Source organism: Dasypus novemcinctus, chromosome 26 (assembly GCF_030445035.2).
Source record: "Dasypus novemcinctus isolate mDasNov1 chromosome 26, mDasNov1.1.hap2, whole genome shotgun sequence".
Taxonomy (NCBI): Eukaryota; Metazoa; Chordata; class Mammalia; order Cingulata; family Dasypodidae; genus Dasypus; species Dasypus novemcinctus.
The window spans coordinates 61,211,058-61,235,278 of NC_080698.1; the positions used below are offsets into that span (position 1 = coordinate 61,211,058).

The 24,221-nt window shown below is 41.0% G+C and overlaps 1 protein-coding gene across 1 annotated transcript in view; it reads left to right on the forward strand.

The window, feature by feature from the left end:
* The window catches only part of LOC131276127 (constitutive coactivator of peroxisome proliferator-activated receptor gamma-like), a 43,024-nt gene extending 19,025 nt beyond the window's left edge, over nucleotides 1–23,999 (forward strand). Inside the window, 5 exon segments of the mRNA XM_058288533.1 lie at nucleotides 1,045–1,048; nucleotides 1,774–1,851; nucleotides 11,686–11,858; nucleotides 20,243–20,335; nucleotides 23,976–23,999. Coding sequence (XP_058144516.1) covers nucleotides 1,045–1,048; nucleotides 1,774–1,851; nucleotides 11,686–11,858; nucleotides 20,243–20,335; nucleotides 23,976–23,999 — 372 coding nt within the window.
* The last annotated feature ends 222 nt before the right edge of the window (nucleotides 24,000–24,221 follow it).

A 24,221-nucleotide genomic window follows, 5' to 3' on the forward strand; every position in this document is an offset into this window, starting at 1 on the left:
GGAGTGGTCGGCATAAAGGGACTGGGTCCATTGGGAAGATAGTTCCGTTTATAGGACTTGATTTTATTGGCTGTGAAGGGCACGGGCAAGGGTAGTCAAAAGCATTTTAGTTTGGGTGCCCAGGAAGTTCAAAGTGTCATTCACTAAGATAGGGAATATGACAGGAAAAAGAAGTTTGGGCTGGAAGATGGTCACTTTAGCCGCAGGCGTGTTGAGCTGGAGGTACCCGTGGGAGGGTATAGCATGACGGGTGGCAACAGAGGTCCTGGGCTCAGTGCCCCTCAGAGCCTTGGTTTCCTTTTCTGTATCTTTAGAGTTGTTACAAGGATGAAATGAGAAAATGCATGGTAAATGCCTAGCACATAGTAAACAAAAGTGTTAGCTGCTGCTGTCATCCCTAGCACAGGTGCCTGGGGCTTGGGAGAGAGCCGGGCTAGACACTCAGGTGAAAGTGTCAGTCTAAGTGTGGAAGCCTTGGGAGTAGAGGAGTAGCGTGGAGCAGAGCAGGAGAGGAGAGCCCTGAGCAGGGAAGGGACGGGCAGAAAACTGCAGCCTTACAAAGGAATTCAGGAGGAGACCTGAGGGGTGGGAAAGAAACCAGGGGAAGGGGATGCCACAGAATCCGAAGGAAGCGGAAATGCTGATAAGAAGGCTGTGTGGCCAGCGGTGTAAGACAGAAGTGAGATCTAACTATGACAGGGACTCAGCACAGCCACTGGAGTCGGCGACGAGAGGCCCTTGCCGGCTGGCCTTGGCAAGGCCGGGTCCGTGGCGTAGCGAGGACGGAAGCGGGAAGCGCGACGAACGCGCTGGGAGTGAGGGGCAGGAAGGCCGCTCTTCCAGCGAGGTTGGCTGTGAAGGGAGGCAGCAGCCGAGGGGGGCCTTGCCGTCCAGGGAGGGCCTTTTTTTTTTTTTTTTTTAAATAAAGGCTCGAGCGTGTTCAGATGAGGGAACACACGGAAAAAGAGGCTTCCAAGAGGAAAGGAGGGCCTAGTGAGTAGAGAAACGCCAAGAGGGTGGGATCCAGAGCCCAGATGGAGCGAGGCGGGTGTTAGGGGCACGAGGGGTGGCGTGGAAGCTGTACTAGAGCTCCAAGGCTGCCCTTACCCGATGGCCCCTGTGTTCTAACTTTAAGATAGGCTAGTTGAGAGCACGGAGTCGGAGAGCTTTGATTTCACTTTGTGTCGCATAAGCGAAGAGAATTGAAATGGAAAGCATATAGAAGTACATTTGTTCTAGATTATTTCTCCCACTTTTGGAATAGTTGCACGAAATATTAGTTATGACAGTTGTTTAAAATAGTGTAAGACAGAACGGCCTTGTCTTATTTCAGCAAGTTGTCCTCAGTGTTTTATGGAGCACGTGGGAGGGAAGGCAGGAAGGCCATCTTAGTAATCGTTGATCAGCTCTCTGCTCTCCTTCAGCTGTTTACTGACCTAGATTATATCCCCTTTGCTTTTTTAGACTTTTGCTTCCAAGAGTACCTTGTTTCCTCAGGCACCTAGATTTTAGTCAGAGCCAGAGATTATTGTCCTTTCTGGAATGAATGAATGAGCCCCAGAGCTGATGAGGGTAGGAAACCAACTGTTGGATCACTGAAATCACTTTAATCACCCTTGGCCATGAGAACACACTTGCGCTGATGGATTTTGAGTTGGTTAAACGCAGGCAAAGTTGGGTTTGTTACACTCTTAACCTGGTAGCAGAAGTTGGCATTGGTGTGCATTTCTTGACCCAGCTGTCTTTGTTTAGGTGGTGGTAGCTCCTCCACAGTGAAGGAGTGGTTTGTGTACTCTGGGAACCCGCTGAAGCGCCCGGATCTGGTGAAGCCTCTACAGATGAACATCCCAGGTACAGGCAAACTGGACTACATTAAAACACATATCTGTGTATTATATCTTCTAAGTCCCCAAAAGGATCAGGCAAGGATATGTACTTTTTCCAGATCTACATATACACTCATTTTCATTTCAAACCTTAGCCCAAGATGAATATATTTATCTAGTATTGTTTTGAAAAGACAGAGGCAAGGACATTGTAGCAGACTCATCCTAGACCTGCTGCAATTCTGCCTCTCCTGGACAATCTGCCATATTGCTTTGCTCCTATCTTCTGCCTCCACCCGTGCTCAAGGTCCACACCAATGGGAAGAGAAGAGAACCCTTGAGAAAACCCCACGCCCCAAAGGTCAGTGTTCTTGTGGTTTAGAGCTCTTTGCTCCTGTACACCCAGTGTCTGAAGCATAGTGGGCTCCCAGTAAAGAGACACCAAATAAGCAAAACTGGATTCTTGGTGTTCTGTTTCAGTCAACTCTGGTCGTCTCCCACTACTGAAAGTTTACTTTGGGGAGTGGATGTGGTTCAGTGGTTAAGCGCCTGCTTCCCACATATGAGCTACCAGGTTCAATCCCCAGTACCTCCTAAAATAAGAAAGTGTATTTTAATGAGTTCTAGAACTGAAGGGAGAGATAAAAAGAACAACTTAAACTGAAGAAACAAGTTTTATTTTCATTAAAACATGTCAAGAGAGAGGAAGAAAAACAAAGTTCACTTAAAACTTGGCAGCTTTTCTTCCTAAGAGTTCTTAGTATCTGAAAAATGCCAAGAATTTATACTATAAGGGATAATATTCTACATACAGATAGTTAAAAAAGAGAGTGGATTTTAGAGTTTATTTTTAGTGGCCCTTTTCATTCTTTCAGAGAAACAAATATTTTTCTAAAACTTTGATATTCCATTTTTGTGTGCATTAAGTTCTCTCATCCCACTATTATTTTCCATCACATGAGCCTGTAAGTTACCAAATAAGAATTTGATTACAGCAAAATGTTTTTATAAAATGGAATTGAATTTGGAGAGAAGTTGAAAAACTTTATTCTAGGGAAATGTTCCCTATTCTATCAATCAGTGATAGACTCAAGCTAAAAAAGTACTTGTCTTGAAAGTAAGATACACTGAAATTTATTTTTACTGCAAGAAGTATTTTTAAATAATAGCAAAAATAATTTTTTAAAACTAATGTATATAATTACTACCCTATAATCTCTTTCCAAAAAGAATAAAAGAATTATTATAGTTCTCTTCATGGTTTGAGTTAAAGGGAATATTTGACTATCCATCATTATATTTTCAATTAATTTTAAAAGTTACTCTATATAATATTTTAATAAACTCTAGAAATAGTGTAATAATCAGAGCTACTGCTCCTAGAGTTTATTAAAACATTCTCTTTGGCCCTAAAAGAACTGCAAAGCTTATGCATATAGTACTACATCACAGAATTTTGCTTCTGGAAGGACCTTTGAAAGCCTATTCATATTTCATATCTAATAAACTAGTGATGTGATTTTGAATTTTTATTGCAGATAATTTAACTGAATGAATCTCATTGTGTATGCTTATGTTAATAATGATAAAGTAACATTTTAAAATTTAAAACTTTCCTGTATCCATGAGGAATAATGCCAAATGGTTTTAAAACTAAAATAGAAGCTTTTATGTTACAGGTATTCTCCATTACTTACAAAAGCAATTATTATTAAGAATAACAGAATCCTACTGATTGATCCTCTGCTTCCACCTCTGTCAGGAAAATCTGAAATTGGCAATTCACCTTTCCCATAGGTGCTAAATACTGTTACATGAATAGTCAGTTGTTTCCAAGTAAAAGAAGCAACAAGGTCATCAAAGAGTTGAGCATCGCCATAAGAGTACTCATTTCAGATTTTACTTGTTCTTCTGAGATCATTTCGGTTAAGTTGATCTCATAAATGCTACATTTTTAAAGGAGTTTCCTAATATTGTGGCTGGAAATGTTCTCTTTTTTTCTTTCTTTTTTTTTAAAAGACCCTTTCCTTTAGCAGCACATATGATTTAGTGCTTGCTTTCTTAAATGGTAGAAATGAAAATTTTCTCTTTAAATTTTAGATAGCTTATTTACATGCATATATTTCCATCTCTGTTCATAAAGTATGTGTATGTATGATATATACACCCATCATATGTATATTACATTTCACTTATCTACAATATATCATGAAAGATGTTTCTGATAACACAAGAAAGGGTATACATTTTGAATTTTAGCTTCCTTAATCCAAACACAACTCTTAAAAACTCCTTGTGTTGCATATGTGTTTGTTTATTCACTCTCAACACACGTTACCCCTACTCTCATTTTTCTTCCCCAATTTACTAGTAGCATGCATTGTGTGGGAATGAATCTTAGGCCAAACAAAAGGCAAATATTTGAAATAGCTTTTTCTACAGAAATTAGAACTGCTTCTTTAAACAAAGTACAGGGATTTTTTTCTCTTCTCAGTGTCATTTTTTTGGTTGTCTTAAGACATCTTTATTTTAGAAATCTAGAAAAGCTCATTTCACACATCTAATTGATAATTATCCATCCTGAATGATTTTTGAAGTGTTGTTTGGTTCAAGAAACAATAAGTAACCTTAATATTTGACTCACCAGAAGCTTGCAGAGCATCTTAGAAGACTTTCCGAAAACAGAATGGGGTGAAGTGTTATATTTCATGAGAAAAAAGTTTCTGCATTTGGTACATTCATTCTGTCATTTGCTATTACACAATTTTAGTGAAGTTTTCTCGGTTCACTTTTACATATACTGTTGAAGGTTTTCATCCTGACACTTGTTGTATACAAGTCAACAAAGTCTTGTCAAATCTTAGAGGTTTCTATGGCTGGTGAATAGAAGACTTAAAGTCACCAACTGTTAGATGTACACATGTATATGCAATTGGCACTGCAGGATGTATATTCCAACAGATGCTAACATTGCTGCCAGTCTCGAAAATTACCTAGCCTGACCATCATAAATCAAGCTAAATGAATTTAAAAGCTCAATAGTGACCTTTCTTCCACTTGTAAAATATAGTTTGAAAATTTGTCAAATAAATGTAATACAAATACACATTAGAGTGACAAGCCAAGAATTCAGTTTTGCATTGAATATTTTTATAGCCACATTAATTACATTTTGAATGCATTAGATAGAAGTAGTGTAACAATATCATTTTGCAGACATGAAATTATACAGCTTACCCATGTAAATGTAGAGTTCAATGTCTTGAGATGTTAATATGTTCTCCATTTATATCTCAATTGTTTGTTTATTGTAAATAGGCTGTTGAAATTTATCACTTCATTGAAAAGGAAAGATTTAGTTTGCATGTTGCGGCGGCTTGCTCGGTCGGTAGAGGTGGGGTCTGGCTGCGGACGAGGGGTCGGTCCAGCTCGGGACGAGGGGTCGGTCCCACTTGGGACGAGGGGTCGGTCCGGCAGCAGACGAGGGATCGGTCTCACAGGGGTTGCACGGTTCGGCTGACGGGGTCGTCTGGCGAAGCCGGCGATGAGGGGGTCGCCCAGAGAAGCAGGCGACGAACTGGGGACAAGGGAGGCCAGGCCCTTGTCGGGGGCTCTCAGGACTGGAGGGCGCACGGCAGAAGAACTACCGCGGAGACAAGGTAAACACGCAAGTCCACTTTATTGAGGGAGAGGCAACAGTTTTATAGGGGCTGGGGAAGGCTGATTGGTCGAAGCCACGCCCTGTTCTGATTGGTTGCCGGTGAAAGGTCAGTGGGCGGTACTGGACGGGGGAGGGGTGGTGGTTAGGGATTGGCTGTCGCTGTTGCTGGGGGAAGGGGCAGGGTTTAGGGATTGGTGGCTGCTGTTGCTGGGGTGGAGGGCAGACTTGAGTTTCCCACCCACGCCTGGCTGTTGCTGCTGTCGGGGGAGGGGAAAAGGGCAGACTGGAATTTTCCACCCTACGCCTGCGCAGGGAGAAAGAAGAAGAAGGGTGCCGCCCCACAGGCATCGTGTGGCGCCATCCGGGAGGAGGGGTGGCCACGGAAGCATGGCTGCCGAGAAGGGGAGACCTGAGGGCACTCTGCACCCATGCCGAGCTCCCTTCAGGGGTGGCGGTGAGTCCGACCAGCCACCCTATTATGGGGGCAGCGGCTTGGCCTGCCGTGGCTGCTCCCCCGCCAGGCCAGCAAACCACACTTCAGCCCGAGGGGTGACCGCAGCATGTGAGTAGTCAGGGTTTTTTTGGTTGTTGTTTCATTTTGGCCAAGAATGTGCTACCAACAGAGATTGTTAAATAAATAGCTATTTGAATTGAACGTATGAATTAAAACCATCACTGATGAACTTGAGATGTAAGAATCTCTGCAGGGTAATTCCAGAAGTTTCACCTCTCACATTCTGAGAGTGGACTCAAGCCAGACAGTTTTATCGTTTTTCTCACCCTAAGAATATGCAAGAAAAATAACCATATGATAACTCTAAAATCCAGTTATTAGAATACTTCTTTCCCTATAAAAAGCACATAGAAATACCAAAGCTTAGGGTCTAGGAGTCTGTATTCATTCACTTGTGTTCATAGCTGTAAAAATACGAATGGGACACTTGCTTTGTTACTAATGAGGCAAGTCCAGCAACCCTCCCCCAGGGTTTGAGTCCTCCCCTGCATCTCTCAAGACAGTCCTCAAAGCTGTCAGTCATAGAAATGACCTTCCTCCTGCCCTCTGCTTGATCCTCTGGGGTCTGTCCAGCCTGAAAAATCCCTTGGCTGCCTTGTCCATCTATTCTCACAAAAACTTTGACCAATTTATATAATTAGGTTTTGAAGTTGGTGCATTTTAGATGCAATGCTAGTGAGTGACCTAGAGACCAAAGTGCCTGTTCAGCACTCTAGATTATTCTTTGAAATATTTCGTATGCCCATGGAACCTGGGTGAAATGTGAGGGCACCTTGATCTTTATTGGAAGAACCTGCTTTTCTCATGATCTGGAGAGGTATGTGTTGGGGCAGGGGGGACTTGCCAGATAGTTTGGAAGTTTGAGCTTCTCTTCCTCTGATAGTTTCAGGCCTCTTAGAGTTAAAAACCATTTTTCTTAGAGTAAGTTTATCAATTAAAGAGAACCTAAATGGTCCTTCAAAGTAATTCATATCCTTTCCTGATTAAGATGATTGGAAATCTATCAACTAAGATGCACATCTTGGGAAGTGTATTTGGCTCAATGGAGAGAGCATCTGCCTACCACATGGGAGGTCCAGGGTTCAAACCCAGGGCCTCCTGCCCGTGTGGTGAGCTGGCCCACGCACAGTGCTGATGCGTGCAAGGAGTGCTGTGCCACACAGGGGTGTCTGCCGCGTAGGGGAGCCCCATGTGCAAGGAGAGCACCTCACAAGGAGAGCTGCCCTACGTGAAAAAAGTGCAGCCTGCCCAGGAGTGGCACCGCACACATGGAGAGCTGATACAGCAAGACGATACGACAAAAAAGAGACAGATTCCTAGTGCCACCTCACAAGAATGCAAGCAGACACAGAAGAACACACAGCAAATGGACACAGAGAGCAGACAACTTGGGGGGGGGGAAGGGGAGAGAAATAAATAAAAAGTAAATCTTTAAAAAAATTATTCTTTGTTTTTATCTGGGTGTAAATGATTTCTTAGCCTTTTGTTAGAGAATATTCTTTAAGAAGTGTTATTTAAACTTTGCCTACGAGGTTTGTTAAAACACAGATTGCTTAGTAAGTGAATGTGGCTCAACTGATAGTATGTCCTTCTACAATATGGAGGGTCCAGGGTTCGATCCCCAGGGCCTCCTGACCCATGTGGAGCAGGCCCACATGCAGTGCTGCCAAGCACAAGGAGTGCTGTGCCATGCAGGGGCGCCTCCGCGTAGAGGTGCCCCACGTGCAAGGAGTGTACCCTCCAGGGAGAGCTGCCCTGCGTGAAAAAAGCACAGTCCACCCAGGAGTGGTGCCACACACACGGAGAGCTGATGCAGCAAGATGATGCAACAAAAAAGACGCAGTTTCCCAGTGCTGCCGGATAATGTAAGCAGATGCAGAACAAACAGCAAATGGACACAAAGAGCAGATGGGGGGGCGAGGAGGCAATAAATTAAAAATAAATCTTTAAAAAAAACAGAAAAACACAGATTGCTGAGCCCCATCCCTAGAATTTCTGATTCAGGGAGTTTGGAGTCGGGGAGTGCCCTAGAAATTCACATTTCTAACAAGTTCACAGATATTCCTAATGATCCTAGTCAGATAAAAGATATGCTGAAAAGAAAACTAAAATCCATCAATCATGTGTTACAAGATTTTTCTTTTTCATTTATGTTGTTCCCCTGAAGGTTCAGAGTTCCCCTGAAGGTTGAGGGTTAGAGAAACCATTCAATTCATATTTATTTAGTGCCTTCAATTCTAAGTGCTGTGCTCATTACTAAGCAGCCCCATTACAAAGAGGCCACACTTTGAAATAGTGTTATTTTCTATGAATCTCTCCACCATCCGTCTAGTACAGAAAGCATAAATCTGGGAGTCTTACTTAATATATCTGGTTTTTCACCATGTCCTACCTATTTTCCTCCTAATCGTCTCTTAGCTCCATCTACTTCTTTCCAGCTCCAGCTCCAGCTCCTTTGTCTTCCTTCCAGCCTGCTGTCATACCTTCTTGTACTTTTTGCTCGTGTCCCATTTTATGTTCCACCAATCCATTTTCCACTGCAGCCAAACTGACCTTTCCAAAATGCAGACTCAGTTATGGCATTCCTTTGGTTTAACCCTTCATTTTCTTCCCATTGCTCATAGGATAAAGACCTTTTCCTGGAACCTCTCTCTCCTTCATCTGATTTAATTGCTATTCTTCCTTCAGATCTCAGTTCAAATATGTTTTTCTACCATGTTACTCCCCAGATAGTTCAGGTCTTCCAGAATATGCTCTCAAAGTACTCTGTATTTCTCTTGTATTGTACAGTTAGCAATTATATAGGCATGTGATTGTTTGGTTAACATCTCCCTTCTCTACTAGGTTGTAAAGGCCCTATGGGCAGGCACTGTGTATGTTTCATTCTATTCCCTCATGTATCTCCAGCACCTACCAGGATGCCTGGCAGATGGTAGTTACTCAGAAATATATGTTGAATGCATAGTTGCTTGATGTTTATATACATGGTAGGAGGAGAGAAAACAGCAAACGTTTTATTTTATTTTTTGTAGCAAATTTTTTTAATGTTCTTTTTTTTTTTAAAGATACATAGATCACACAAAACAGCAAAGGTTTTATAATATACCCATTGCTGCCTCCTCACAATCCTAGAAGAAATATCCTGTATCCAACCAAGTCCAGCCCAAATGTTTCACCCGTCTCTTCGGTGGAAACTCCCTCCGTACTTCCCGCCCCAATTGGTTACTCTCTTTGAACTTCAGTATTCCTCTAATAAAACTTCTGTGCCTCTTGTATTATAATTTGTTTGCAGGACTTTTTTCTGCAAGTTCTTCCAAGGCAGGGACTGCTCATATATCATATGGGGCAACCCATTAACTTTTTCCAATCTCAACCTTCAGAGAAACTTTGTATCAAGTTCATGAAAAAGAAAAAAGAGATGGTAAAAACAACTTATGGAACTCACTGGTTTTGCTTTTCTCTCTCATATCCTTTATTAGACAAGATACTTGGACATACCTCACCGGAGTATTTCACCCAGTTTTGTTCCTGTTGGAGATGAATAGCAGGTGTCCACCAGCACCGTCATTTTGTTGGTGGTTTCATTGGTGAAGTCGTGGCAGTAACTCTTCATTCAGGAAATCCTTCTTTTAGCATTCTGCTACTCTTGGTTCTAAATATATTTTGTGAATCTCCATTTTTTTGTGCTAAAGTTTTATTAAGAGCAAATGAAACAAAATCTGTTAATCTCTGTGCACTCTATAATAGACACTTGACCTTTTAGATATGTTTGTAAATGGTTTATATGCATTGAGGAAAGAGCTAGAAATTATTTGATAATATGGTTTTATCTAGATAGTGAGAATATAGATTATTTTTCTTTTTTTCTTTATGCTTCTCTATTTTTCTAAACTTTCTACAATGCAGCGAGTTTTTTCATCAAAATAAATGTTTTTCCAAGACTTTAGTGTATTTGAAATAACTTAGATTCATATTCATTGTTTACCTTAAATCAGAGGTTGGCAAACTTTTTCTGTAAAGGGTCACATAGTAAATATTTCAGGCTTTGCTAGCCATGCAGTTCCTGTTGCAATTATTCAACTCTTCATTTACAGCATAGAAGTAGCCATAGATAATAATACATGAGCATGGCAGTGTTCCAGTAAAATTTTGTTGATGGACATTGAAATTGGACTTTCATATAATTTTCACATGTGATGAAATATTATTTTTCTTTTGATTTTTTCCCCAACCATTTAAAAATGTGAAAACCATTCTTAGTTCACAGACTGTACAGAAGCAGGCAGTGAACCAGATTTGGCCCACAGGCTGTAGTTTCTATTTTCTATCTTAGATGATGCTTTTCCTAAAATCATGCTTCTAAGAAGACCAGCTGATATATTGTCATTTTCTTGGGAAAATATCTCTATCTTAAGTACTGTTACCACAGGTTTTTTTCCCCCCCATGTTATCTTCACTATATTCTTTCTCCCAAGAGAAAAATGAAGGTTTTGTTTTGGTTTTTGTTTTTCTCCCTGAAATAAATAATGAAAAAGTTGTGTTTTGTTGTTTGTTTTTGGTGAAGAGAACACTTTAGCCATTTCAGAAATGCAAATGACTTTTACTGAGTTGTTTCACTTCTAATGGTGGATAGGAAATACACCACTGAGAATATTAAATAAATAACACTGCGAGTAAGGCAAAAAAAAAATAGGAGAATTTCTTTTTTTTTTTTTTTTGAGTCATTCTATTACCATTTAGTTAGTGGGTTTTGTTTCTTTAATAAACCTGTGGAATATTTAGACCCCAACCATCCTTGCACTTTAGTTGTCTATTATAGCCAAGTGTACTAATAGAAACTCACAGCTGCTATTAATAAAGGGAGATGTGTTACCCATTATAGATTAATCTGCCCAATCTTAAAACTGGCACCTTTCTGTTTATTCAATAAGCAAAAGCAAAATTGCTCTCCTGTGGCTGCAGCTCTGTATATCTTCATTAAGACTCAAGTGTCTTGGCACAGTATTTGTTTTGTCAGTGATTTAAGTAAATGAGGAAGGGGTTTTTCTTTTGATTGTAGTAATTTAGACATAGATAGAAATGGTATTTTAAAACTTCTGGGTTGTTATTAAAGTACACCCTTGCAGAAACTGTCACAAACCTCATGAAACAGAATATCTGGATAGAGAACTCAGGAAAATGCTTTTTTTCCCCCCAATACAATCTCTACAGCTGATTTTTATGCACACCAAAGTCTGTAGCATTGGTTTAGGGAAATGAAAGCAAACTAAAGGGGTAAATCGATGGTATTTCAGCGAAGTACTCTCAGCATAGTTATTTTATCTCACTGCAGCAGTACTTTGTTATATCCTTAAGGCAGTGCATTTGGAATATATTCTGAAAAGCATTCTTAACAACATAATATGCAACTTGAGTAGGAACAAAACCCTTTATTTCCCCAAAACTTAGAAAAAGAATGCTTTCGAATATATTTATTATAAAAGCTAGCTCTTTAGGGGTGGTTGGATTTTTAACCAGAAAGCTCTGTTCATGTTTATTTTCTAGTTCCTTCAAGCTTTAAAGCCCCAAGTATATCAGGAAGGGAAGAGATTTGTTTCCTTTTATTGTGTTTCTAGAAGCAGTATGTTATAACTTACTGCAAAGAATAATGGTAAATGACTTTTCCTTTTTTTTTTTTTAATCAGGGGAAACACCTAATTTGAAAAGGCTGTGGTTGAACCAAGAGCCAGAAATACAATGTCTGTGCTTTGACACGCTCCTGGCCTGTTTTAATCTTTCCTGTGCAAAAGAAGAGCTGCAGACTTTAGAAAACCCATTTAAAGCTTTATGCTGCCTCTTGATCTACCTCTTTGTGCAGGTAAAGTCGAAGTGATTTGTTCTAGTAGCTGCAATCTGCTGTTTACTTCTGGCCCTCATCTTTCATGAGATACAGTGTTATGAGATATTTCCACGGAGCAGTGCCTCTGGGCCATCTTTTTCCATTATACCTTCCACAGAACTTTAGACCTTTGAAATGCTCTTAAAGAAAAAAGAAAAAAAAAAAAAACATCTTCTGGGTGAAATAAGTTTGAGAAACATGCCTGTTGTTTCTGACTCTTGAGATTTTTAATGTATATGAAATACAGTATTGCCGGTAAAGAAATCTGTTTCAACTTTAAACCAACATTCCCAAACTTCTTTGGCCATGGATTTACCTGTACTCACCCACTTAGTCGTTGTTTCAGTGGTGGTGGTTATTGTTGCTGGGTTTCTTTTAGTGTAACAGTTAGAAGATTCAGCCCCAGAGTCAGACAGACCTGGCTTTTCCACTCAGTAGCTGTGTGACTCTGGACAGATCATTTTCAGTTTACCTAAGTCACATTCATTCATCATCCATTGGATGCTTATTGAGCACTACCCTTAGTTTTCTAATCTGAAGATGAGATACTAGTTCTTCCTCAGATGTCAAGGGATCATATTATATGACACACACAGTGTTTCTGCACCCATGCCCAAACAATTGCCCACTATCATCATCATCATCAATGTCCTCTTTGTCCTACTAAACTAGTATGCCAAAAACTATATACTTCGGATGAGTCCTTTTTTATTAGTTTTATTCTTTTTTTTTTTTTTGCAGTTCTACCCATATTCATATTTCACATATTTTTAACTTAATTTTAAAAAATATTTCCATTCTTTTTTTTTTTTAAGATTAATTTTTTTCCTCCCCTCCCCCCTAGTTGTCTGCTCTCTGTGTCCTTTCGCTGCGTTCTTCTGTGACCACTTCTATCCTTATCAGCGGCACCGGCAATCTGTTTCTTTTCGTTGCATCCTGTTGTGTCAGCTCTCTGTGTGTGCGGTGCCATTTCTGGGCAGGCTGCACTTTCTTTCGCACTGGGCGGCTCTCCTTACGGGGCTCACTCCTTGCGCATGGGGCTCCCCTATGCGGGGGACACCCCTGCATGGCAGGGCACTCCGTACGTGCATCAGCACTGCACATGGGCCAGCTCCACACGGGTCAAGGAGGCCCAGGGTTGGAACCGCGGACCTCCCATGTGGTAGGCGGATGCCCTATCCATTGGACAAGTCCACTTCCCTTTTTTTTTCTTAAGATACATGGATCACACAAAATGCTACATTAAAAAATATGAGGTTCCCATATACCCCACTCCCCACACCCCCCACTCCTCCCACATTGACAGCTTCTTTCATTAATGTTGTACATTCATTGCATTTGATGAGTACATTTTGGAGCATTGCTGCACTATGTATGACAATAGAAACAGTCAATTAAAAGATTTGCCTTTTAATAGTTTTCCTCATACATGATAATTTTTGTACATCTTAATGAAAGAAGGATTGAAAATACCTCTCTTCTTCTAGTCCCTCTTTCCATATCTTTTCTCCACCTCCCTTCTACAGTGCTGTCATTTTAAATGATTTTTGTCCCACTGTTGTCATAACAACAACAAAAAGCCCTTTAAAATTGAGTGTCATTTCTTTAGCCCATCTAAATAGTCTTATAAACTCCTTGACCCCTTCAAGCTATCTTGTCAAGTCCTCTGATCTCTGCATGAGTCTACTCTGGCAGAACCATTAAATTATCATTTGCCTAGAATAGAAAGTTAGGTAATTGTGTTTTCAAACCTGAATTCACTCTACGGTTTACTAATAGTAATTAAGAAGCTTATTGTAGAATTACATCCCAAGAGAATACTATCCTGATTTTTTCATCCTAATTGTCCTCTTGTCCCTGGCCATTCTATAGCTAGCTCTTTATTTTATTTTTTATTTTCATTTTTTTATTTTTTAGGAGGTACTGGGGACTGAACCCAGGAACTTATATATGTGAAGCAGGTGCTCAACCACTGAGCTGCACCTGTTCCCCAAACTTAGTCTCTTTATTTGTTTGTTTATGGAGATGTGGGGGATTGAACCATGCAAAGCAGGCATTCAACCACTGAGCTATACCTGCTCCCTCTTCATTTTAAATATCAGACAAATGTGGTATGGATTAAACAACTCTTTTTTTTTTAAAGATTCTTTTTTCCTCCACCATTCCTACTCATTTGTTTTGTGCTTCCTATCTTCTCTCTGTGTCTGTTCAGTGTATGCTCATCTTCTTTTCAGGAGGCACTGGGAACCAACCTGGGACCTCCCATGTGGGAGGGAGGCACCCAATGGCTTGAGCCACCTCTGCTCTCTTCTTTTGGTGTCTCTCATTGTGTTTCCTCATGGTTATTCTTCGTTGCATCATTTCATTGTGTCAGCTCATTGTATTAGCTCCCCGTGCCAGCTTGCTCTCTTGCTTGTCTTCTTGAGGAGGCACTTGGAACTGAACCTGGGACCTCCCGTGTGGTAAGCAAGTGCCCAACTGCCTGAGCCACCTCTGCTCTCTTCTTTTGGTGTTTCCTCATGGTTATTCTTTGTTGCATCATTTCATTGTGTCAGCTCATTGTATTAGCTCCCGCGCCAGCTTGGTGTCTTGCTTGTCTTCTTGAGGAGGCACTTGGAACTGAACCTGGGACCTCCCATGTGGTAAGCAAGTGCCCAACTGCCTGAGCCACATCTGCTTCCCTTAAACAACTCTTAGAAATGTTATTGCTTAAAATAACATGACTTTAAAATGCTGTTTGACCTAAAGTAAGGGGGAAATGGAAAAGAGAAATGAGTTTATATGGCTACGAGTTTCTAAAAAAGAGTCTGGAGGCTGGCAGAAGGATTGCCCTCATGCACAACTGAGCAGAGTCAGAGAGACAGATAAAGCAGATACAACCCCCAGATATCGGTTCCTTCGAGGGCTAAAGAGACCCATGGGAGTTATGGTCATGGCCGATGGGGTTAAATACCAGGTCAGATGGCCCCTTTTTGGAACTGGTGTTTATGTGTGATGAATCTGGACTCAGATGGGATCTTCCTTCATAAGACTTTCATGCTAAGGTGATGGAGGTGCAGTTAATGTTGGGGTTTAAGATATATTTAGCGGATTTGAATCTCTGGACTGACAATGTGATAGCCAGGTCCTGAGCCTCAACAGACTCCAGCACCTACAATATGATTTATTGGACTTATCACACTCAGCTAAGATGGAGTTGAAGAAGGACAACCACCACACCATGGAGCCTAGAGTGATTACAACTGAAAGTGGGAGGATTGCATCCAACATCCATGTGGAATCTGAGCCTCCTCTTGACATAGAGGTGCAATGGACACAACCAATCCAATGTCCACATAGAAGAGGTGGCATTGGATTGGGAAAAGTGGACATGGTGGCTGATGGGTATGGGGAAAGGCAGGAAGAGATGAGAGGTGGAGGCGTCTTTGGGACATGGAGCTGCCCTGGATGGTGCTTCAGAGGCAATCACCGGACATTGTAAATCCTCACAGGGCCCACTGGATGGAATGGAGGAGAGTATGGGCCATGATGTGGACCATTGACTATGAGGTGCAGAGGTGACCAAAGATGTACTTACCAAATCCAATGGATGTGTCATGATGATGGGAACGAGTGTTGCTGGGGGGGGGGGGAGAGGTGAGGTGGGGGGGTGGGGTTGAATGGGACCTCACATATATATTTTTAATGTAATATTATTACAAAATCAATAAAAAAATGTAAAAAAAAAAAAGAAATGTTATTGCTTTATTATTGGTTTCACTTGCACCAATAGAAACTTTTATTTTTTTTTACATTTTGTTTATTTGTACAAAACTTAGCAAAGTATAAAACCATAGAGGTTACTCAAATGTGGCCAGTCTCGAAGCCAAACTCAGCATGTAAATGCAATGCCTTCCCCCCAGCATGGGACATGACACCCGGGGATGAGCCTCCCTGGCAACGAGGGACCACTATCAACTACCAACTTATGATGCAACTGGAAAATGACCTTATACGGAAGGTTCAATGCGGATCAGCAGAATATCCATGTCTACATAAAATACCATGACTTTAAAATGCTGTTTGACCTAAAGTAAGGGGGAAATGGAAAGGAGAAATGAGTTTATATGGCTACGAGTTTCTAAAAAAGAGTCTGGAGGCTGGCAGAAGGTTTGCCCTCATGCACAACTGAGCAGAGTCAGAGAGACAGATAAAGTAGATACAACCCCCAGATATTGGTTCCTTTGAGGGCTAAAGAGACCCATGGGAGTTATGGTCATGGCCGATGGGGTTAACTACCAGGGCAGATGGCCCTTCTTTGGAAATGGTGTTTATGTGTGATGAATCTGGACTCAGATGGGATCTCCCTTCATAAGACTTTCATGCTAATGTGCTGGAGGTGCAGTTAATGTTGGGGTTTAAGATATATTTAGGGGATTTGAATCTCTGGACTGACAATGTGATAGCCAGATCCTGAGCCTCAACAGACTCCAGCACCTACAATCTGATTTATTGGACTTACCACACTCAGCTAAGATGGAGGTGAAGAAGGACAACCACCACACCATGGAGCCTAGAGTGATTACAACTGAAAATGGGAGGATTGCATCCAGCATCCAGGTGGAATCTGAGCCTCCTCTTGACATAAAGGTGCAATGGACACAACCAATCCAGTGTCCACATAGAAGAGGTGGCATTGGATTGGGAAAAGTGGACATAATGGACAAAGGATATGGGGAAAGGCAGGAAGAGAGGAGAGGTGGAGGCGTCTTCGGGACATGGAGCTGCCCTGGATGGTGCTTCAGAGGTAATCACCAGACATTGTAAATCCTCACAGGGCCTACATGATGGAATAGAGGAGAGTATGGGCCATGATGTGAACCAATGTATATGAGGTGCAGAGGTGCCCAAAGATGTACTTACCAAATCCAATGGATGTGTCATGATGATGGGAACGAGTGTTGTTGGGGGGGGGGGGGAGAGGGGGGGTGGGGGGGTGGGGTTGAATGGGACCTCACATATATACTTTTAATGTAATATTATTACAAAGTCAATAAAAAATAAAAAAATTAAAAAAAATAAATAAATAAAATAAAATAAAATAAAACCATAGAGGATGACAGGAATTGTTTTGTATTTAAATGTAAGCACACATTTCTTTTTTTATTCTATATTAAATATACATGACTATATGGATTAATATTTTATATCCATTGTTTATTAATCCACAGGTGGCTATGGTTGAAATTGAGTCAAAATGGAACTGGAAAGTGGAGGAAAACCAATAAGCTGAGTTATCTCACCCATAAAAATAAATATGCTGTTCTCTGTACAGGATTGGTATATATAGAGATAGATAAGAATGCCTTTGTATTAGCACTTATAAGACATACATTTTGAATGATTTTTTCCAGTAGTAGAAGTGGGTTATGTGAACCCATTCTCACTAATTCCACCTAGCTCTGTTTTCTGTCCAGTTAGGCAGTTGATCTACAGATATTACAGTTCACTTCAAGGAGAAAAGACCCAAAATCCCAGAACGATAGTTTTATATCTGTATTTATATAAGCCTGAAGCAAGAAAAACAACAGAAGGAAAAGTTTTCCTTGCACCTTTTTCCTCTCTACAATTTGCTTTTAAATAAAAATGTGTAATTCAGCATAAAATAGGCTTGATGATTTGGCTTTAAAGGACATGTTTAAATTATAACTTTAAAAAATTAGAAAACATCAAAACCATACTTGGTAAATCAATAAAGCTGTAGTCTGTTAGATTAAGAGGTACTCTATTATTATACACAGGGATAACTTTCTCTTACAATAAATGAGACTAAAATGATAAATTTATTAACATATTCTAATTTTATGTAGTTAAGCCTAAATTAGAAGATTGATTTGCAATGTGGGATAAAATTGCTTACTTATCAGTGTACAAAACCTACAGAGAAGCTAAATACTCATTTGGTCCAACCTCCACGTTAAAAAAAAATTATAAAAAACAAAAAATAAGTAATTTTTCAATGACTTGTCTGAGAAAGTCTTCTGGAAAGGGAAGTTTATATCATAGAAAGTATGAAATCTATAGTACAGCAAGCACTTTAAAATAATGATCCCCATTATGTGAAATTCTAATAAAATATATTATTAAGAAACTTTGGACCTATGACATGTTTTAGATTTGTTAGCTGTAAAGATGATGGCAGAGTGTGAAATTGCTTAACTAAAAATCATGACATAGCAGATAGGTGTTCTTTTCTTATAGACTGATATTTTTAAATCAGCCTTCTTCAAAAGTTACTAAGGGCAAGAAGTAAAATTAAATTCCAGCAAACCTCAGCCTAAGCAGAAAGAGATGGGGGTTTATGGATTTAAAAAAATAACTCCTGCGTTTGATCTCGCTTCTCTAGATGGGGATCTGTCTAATGTACTGTACATTTACAGATAACTCTGGCTTTCCCTAAAATAATTGCAATTGCTGTCACTTATACAAAGGTGATACCTGCTTTCAAATAAAATGGAATAGGATGGTGGGGGGCGGGTTCAGTAAGAACATTCTTAGGTCTTAGCAGCCAGTCAATACCTTCCGCTCGGGTGGAGATGGTGAGTGGCAAACATACTGTCCAGCCTTACACTTCTCTTAGTCACCATCCCCCCACCTTCTTCATGAGAGATTTAGCACCTCTCTCAAAAGGGAGGAGAAGGTTTATGGTGAGGAGCAGCAGGAGCCCCTAAAGGAAAGTATTTCTGATATTTCTTATTTATGGTGGGATCATTTTGATCCTTGAGAGGCACCTTAGCCATTTTTCTTATCCAGGAAGAATCAATGAAATTGTTAGCAGAAGACTTGTTGTTTTCCATCTTTGTTTTCCCTCCAGCTGATACTTGCTACAGAGTGTGCTCCTCTGTAAAATTCTCATGAGTAATTCTCATGTTCATGTAGGATAACAGAATTATTTAGGGAGAGGGCACCATAGTGTTTTTTGTTTCTTGTTGGGTTTTTTGGTGGGTTCTTTTGTTTGTTTGTTGTTTTTTAGGAGGTGCCAGGGATTGAACCCAAGACCTCATGCATGGTAAGCAGGTGCTCAACCACTGAGCTACATCCACTCCCCAGTGAGAGTTGGTTTTCTCGGTTGTTTATTTTTAGGAGGTACCAGTGAACAAACCTGGGACCTTGTATAGGGGAAGCAGGTCCTCAATCACTGAGCCACATCAGCTCCACCATATTGTTTTTATGTGGTTAGCAATATTTGATTGCTATGCTAGAAAAGGTGCAGCCTCATCACCATGTGAGAGAGGAGAAAGTGCATTAGACAGATGCTGTGCTGCCCCTGCCCCGTCATCTTTGCTCCTCAGGTCCTCTCTGTTGTGACCATTCTTTATTTGAGACCCAGCTATTGCCACAAGGTCTCTTTCTTTCTGTGCATTTCTCTGTCTCTCCTGGTTTCTCACTTTTGTTATGCCTTTTGATTTCACAGAGGATTTGAGGGCCCTCGTGTTTTAGGTCCCTGGTTCATTTTCAACCGAGATCCAAGGACATACATTTCATCAGGGATTGGTGAAGCTCTGTTCACCTCCCAGCTCAGCCTCGCTGTGGATGATAGTAGTAAGTTGAATTGTGTGCTCCCCCCCAAAAAATACATGTTCTCAGTGTGCATTCTTGTGGGTATGACCCCACTGTCAAGAGGACCTCTTGAAGAGCCATACTTAAGGTGTGGCTCCACTGAATGACTGGAGTCCTTTTTTAGCAGAAAAAAATTGCAGCACAGTTGGAGGAGGCCTCAGGGAGAAGCCAGGAGTCAGGAGGAACCCGCAAGAGGAAGGAGAGGACATTGCTCTGGGATGGGAAAGCCAAGGAACCCAAGGATTGCCAGCTAGTCAGAACACTCCTGATCCTGGAGGAAGCACGCCTCAAGCCTCCCAGACCAACCCATTGTTGGTGTTTGTCAGACCATGGAAACTAAGACAGTGGTCTCTGTCTGGAAACCGCAGACCATGGAAACTAAGACAGTGGTCTCTGTCTGGAAACCTCAGAAACACTTTTTTTCATTTTAGGGTCAACTCTGGCAATTTGTTCCCCCCCACCCCCCCCCCCACCTCCCCAGAAAAAAAAAGTGATCAGCTGTACTACTCTATGAATTAGATTTGGTCAGTACCTCATGATTACTTCCAGATGTTCTGGGGCTTTCTGTATTGCTAGAGAGAAGGGATATTAGAATTCCAAGAACGAGAGCTTTTGCCCCTGTGAGTTAGGTAGAAGGCCTTGGGCACAGTGGAGAAGATTTGATTTTACAACCACTGATTTCAGACTGTGAAAGAAGAGATTGTACTCCCTTTTATCTGCATTTTTCTCACTTGTCTAGTTTTTCTCTCTCTCTCGCCTTTCAGGTGGACTCTCTTTGCCTGGAGGATTTACATGCTTTCATTGCTCAGGCTGTTTGTCTCCAAGGAAAATCAACTAGTCAACTTGCAGGCATTCAGGTACAGACATGACTGATTAATTACCACATTTCCAGTGATAACCCCAGATCGAAGGTTCATTCAGTGTTCTAAGTAGTTTTTTCCTTCATTATAGTTGGTATTTCACAGAAAAGCTCAAGATCTTTAAGTCAAGGTCTTTTTTTCTTTTTTTCTTTTTTTCTTTTTTTAAGATTTATTTCTTTCTCTCCTCTTCCCCCCCCCCACCCCCTTGTCTGCGCTCTGTGTCCACTTGCTCTGTGTTCTTCTCTGTCCGCTTGCACCCTTGGAGGCACCAGGAAACTGCGTCTCTTTTGTGTTACGTCATCTTGCTGCATCAGCTGTGTGTGTGGCGCCACTCCTGGGTGGGCTGCTCTTTTTTTCACGCAGGGTGACTCTCCTTGCAAGGGCACACTCCTTGTGTGTGGGGCACCCCCACACAGGGCGCCCCTGTGTGGCATAGCACTCCTTGCTTGCAGCAGCTCTGCACGTGGGCCACCTTACCACACAGGTCAGGAGTCCCTGGGTTTTGAACCCTGGACCCTCCCATATGATAGGCATACACTCTTATCAGTTGAGCCACATCTGATTCCTGGTCAAGGTCTTTTCATAGTGCAATGATTAGCTTCATTTCTTAAACAGTAATTTTGTAATAACTAAGCTGAGATTCCTGTCAGATTAGTCAAAGTAACTATATATATATAACTTCTGCATCCCTCTAGAATGAGGCCATTTGAGATTTCTTCATGAGCAACTGAAATCAAATGCTTACAAGTACTGGCCAAATTCTATTTTTGAGAAGCTTGTAGTTCTCAATACTACCTTGATATTCCAATAATTGGGAGGGAATAGTTTACTTAGATCCTTTATAAGCTTTACTGACCTTAGCATAATATGATACTTTGCTCTGGTTTTGGTAATTCTGGCCATATATGAGTTATTCTGCCTATTTTGTCTGTGAGTCTTGCCTCCAGACTACACTGTTTAATACAGGAGTCTTGGATCCATATCACATCTCTCTTATATCCTCTCCCAGTGTTGTGCTTAGACACTAGGGGTTAAGTAAATCATGTTTACATAGAGGAAATAAGGCACTTCATTTCGGGGATTCATACCCTCTCTTGTTTTTATTCAAGTTTCATTTCATTCACAAAATGGTCCAATCCCAGGATAAACTTGGTAGCTCTTCTCCAGAGCTTCATCCTTTTTGATCTGACTGATATTTACTGATGGGAAATTCCAAGGCCAGGTAGTTGGAATCTTAAAACTTTCCTTTGTAAATGCCATTTGATTATTAGTTTTATCTGTAGCTTCTATTTTACTGAATTAGTTTTTCATGTCTTTCTAATGGAAAAAAACTAATACCATTTATAAATTACTTTTTAATCTAACTTCAAGATTTGCATACTGGGTTTAACTCATAAACTAATTCTCATAGCAGTCCAATTTTTTTTTTCTTTTGTGTTAGCCATTTTATCACATCACTTTCAAAAAAGCTATTTTAAAGTGCTTTTTTCCTCAGGCAAAACAAAATTTTAAAATGTGAATTCTGAGTTCATATGAGGTCTTTTTGATACTAGATTGTAGTTCTAATGCTCAAGACCTCCCTTTCAGACCATTTCCTACCTACCACCAGCCCATTAATTCCTGAAACCTGTTAAGCTCTTCCATTATAACCTGAGGCCCTCTCACTGCCTGTCCTGGTCCCTGTCAATAAAATCAAACAACTCAATGAAAGTAGAAATGAACTATGAGGTCATTTAGTCTAATCCTTTGTGTTATAAATGAGGAGACACAAGCTCCTAAGGCACATAGGTAGCAGAAAAAGCTGGAGATTTGGAACCATACAGATAAGGGTTAATCCTGGATTATGTCCCTTACTAGCTGTGTGATGTTGAACAAATTCTTAAAAACTTGAATCTAGCAACTGCTCTGTATTAGTTAGCCAAAGGGATGCTGAGGCAAAGTACCAGAAATCTGTTGGAAGGTGTTTATTTGGGGTAGAAGCTTAAAGTTACAAGACCCTAAGGAGTCCAACTCAAGGTTACTTCCTCACCAAACTCTATTGGCATGTGTTGATGCAAGGTGGCAGGTGGTCTCTCCTGGTCTCTCCTTCCTCTTAAGGTTCTGTGGGCCCAGCTTCTTCCGATTTATCAGCTCAAGGCTGGAGAGCTCATTTCTCTCCAGGCTCTTCTCAGCTGCTCAGGGCTCTGTTCTCTTCAGCTGCAAACTATCAGGCAAATGGCTCAGTTCTCTTTGGAGCCCCTGGATCAAGGTTCTCTCCTCTGGGTGTCTGTGCAGCTCTCTCTTTCTTCCTTGGGTTCTCTGTGTGTCTTCTTGATTGACTGCCAAGTTATATTGCCCACCGAGGGGGCAGGGATTCAACCCTGAGTCACCCTAATAATGTGGGCGAACCAAGCCCTCATCTTGATTTAATCAAATAAACATTAAATTTATTAAAATTTATTAAAATCAAAAGGTATGATGCCCAGAGGAACAGACCAGTTTGCAAACATAACCAAATATCTTTTTTCGGAATTCATAAATGATACCAAACTGCTCTACTGCTCTGAGCCTCAGTTTCCTCTTCTAAAATGAAGGTAATAACCTCATGTACTTGTTGCCAAGACTACCTGCAATAAAATATGTAATGTTCTTTGTCTTCCTAGGCATTTTTTAAATGTTATTCCCAGTCCTACACTGGTTTGTGACCTGACTATGGTTACCAGCTCATTATTTGTAGAGCTGAGGTAAAATCCTGGTCTTTTGACATGCAATCCAGTGTTCTTGCCACCTCACCATTTTCCATGAGAAAGATTATAAGAGTAAAGATGTAATAGAAAAAATCCACTTTAGAAACAGACTCTTACAAGTTTATCCCCCTATAATGCAGAATTCCATTACTCTTAGATCTTCATTTGCTGACTTTTGATATACACAAACAACAGGGCTTCTTTTCATGGTTCTAATTTTTTTTCCTTCAAAATATGGACCTAGGCCAACTCGTATCATCATTGGTTTATTCTGGTACCATAAATGGGTAGAATGTGTCCTTTGAGTTTAAAGTAATGCTCCCAGTGATCGTCAGAGCCATTCAGGAAAGTGTTTTAAAAAGGATGGTGGGGGAAACGGACTTTGGCCCAGTGGTTAGGGCGTCCGTCTACCATATGGGAGGTCCGCGGTTCAAACCCCGGGCCTCCTTGACCCGTGTGGAGCTGGCCATGCGCAGCGCTGATGCGCGCAAGGAGTGCCGTGCCACGCAAGGGTGTCCCCCGCGTTGGGGAGCCCCACACGCAAGGAGTGCGCCCGTGAGGAGACGCCTAGCGTGAAAAGAAAGTGCAGCCTGCCCAGGAATGGCGCCGCCCACACTTCCTGTGCCGCTGACGACAACAGAAGCGGACAAAGAAACAAAAGCAGACAAAGAAACAAGACGCAACAAATAGACACCAAGAACAGACAACCAGGGGAGGGGGGGGAATTAAATAAATAAATAAATCTTAAAAAAAAAAAAATTAAAAAAAAAAAAAAAGAGGATGGCGGTTTGACCAAGCCATGGTACTAACAACAGAGTATGACTTTTAGTTCCTCATTCTTGAGCCTAAGATTTGCTGTTATAGACATACAATGAATGCTTATCATTAGCCCTCCCTTTTTGGCTCCGCAGATTGACTTTGTGGAAATAGAGTAAAAGATGAAAATAGAGGCTGGAGAGGGGAAAGGAGTATCAGCTACGGGCAGAGTCTCATTTCACGTTTTGACTTGGTTCTGGTTGCTGAGGAACACATTGTAGGTTGAGTTAGCCTTGGCATTGGTTTCAAAACCCCCTGTCTTGATAAGGAGATAACTGAGCCACTTAATGTCTAGTGGGCCTGTTGTCAGTGCCTGCTGCTCCCTGCAAAATTGTTTAAAT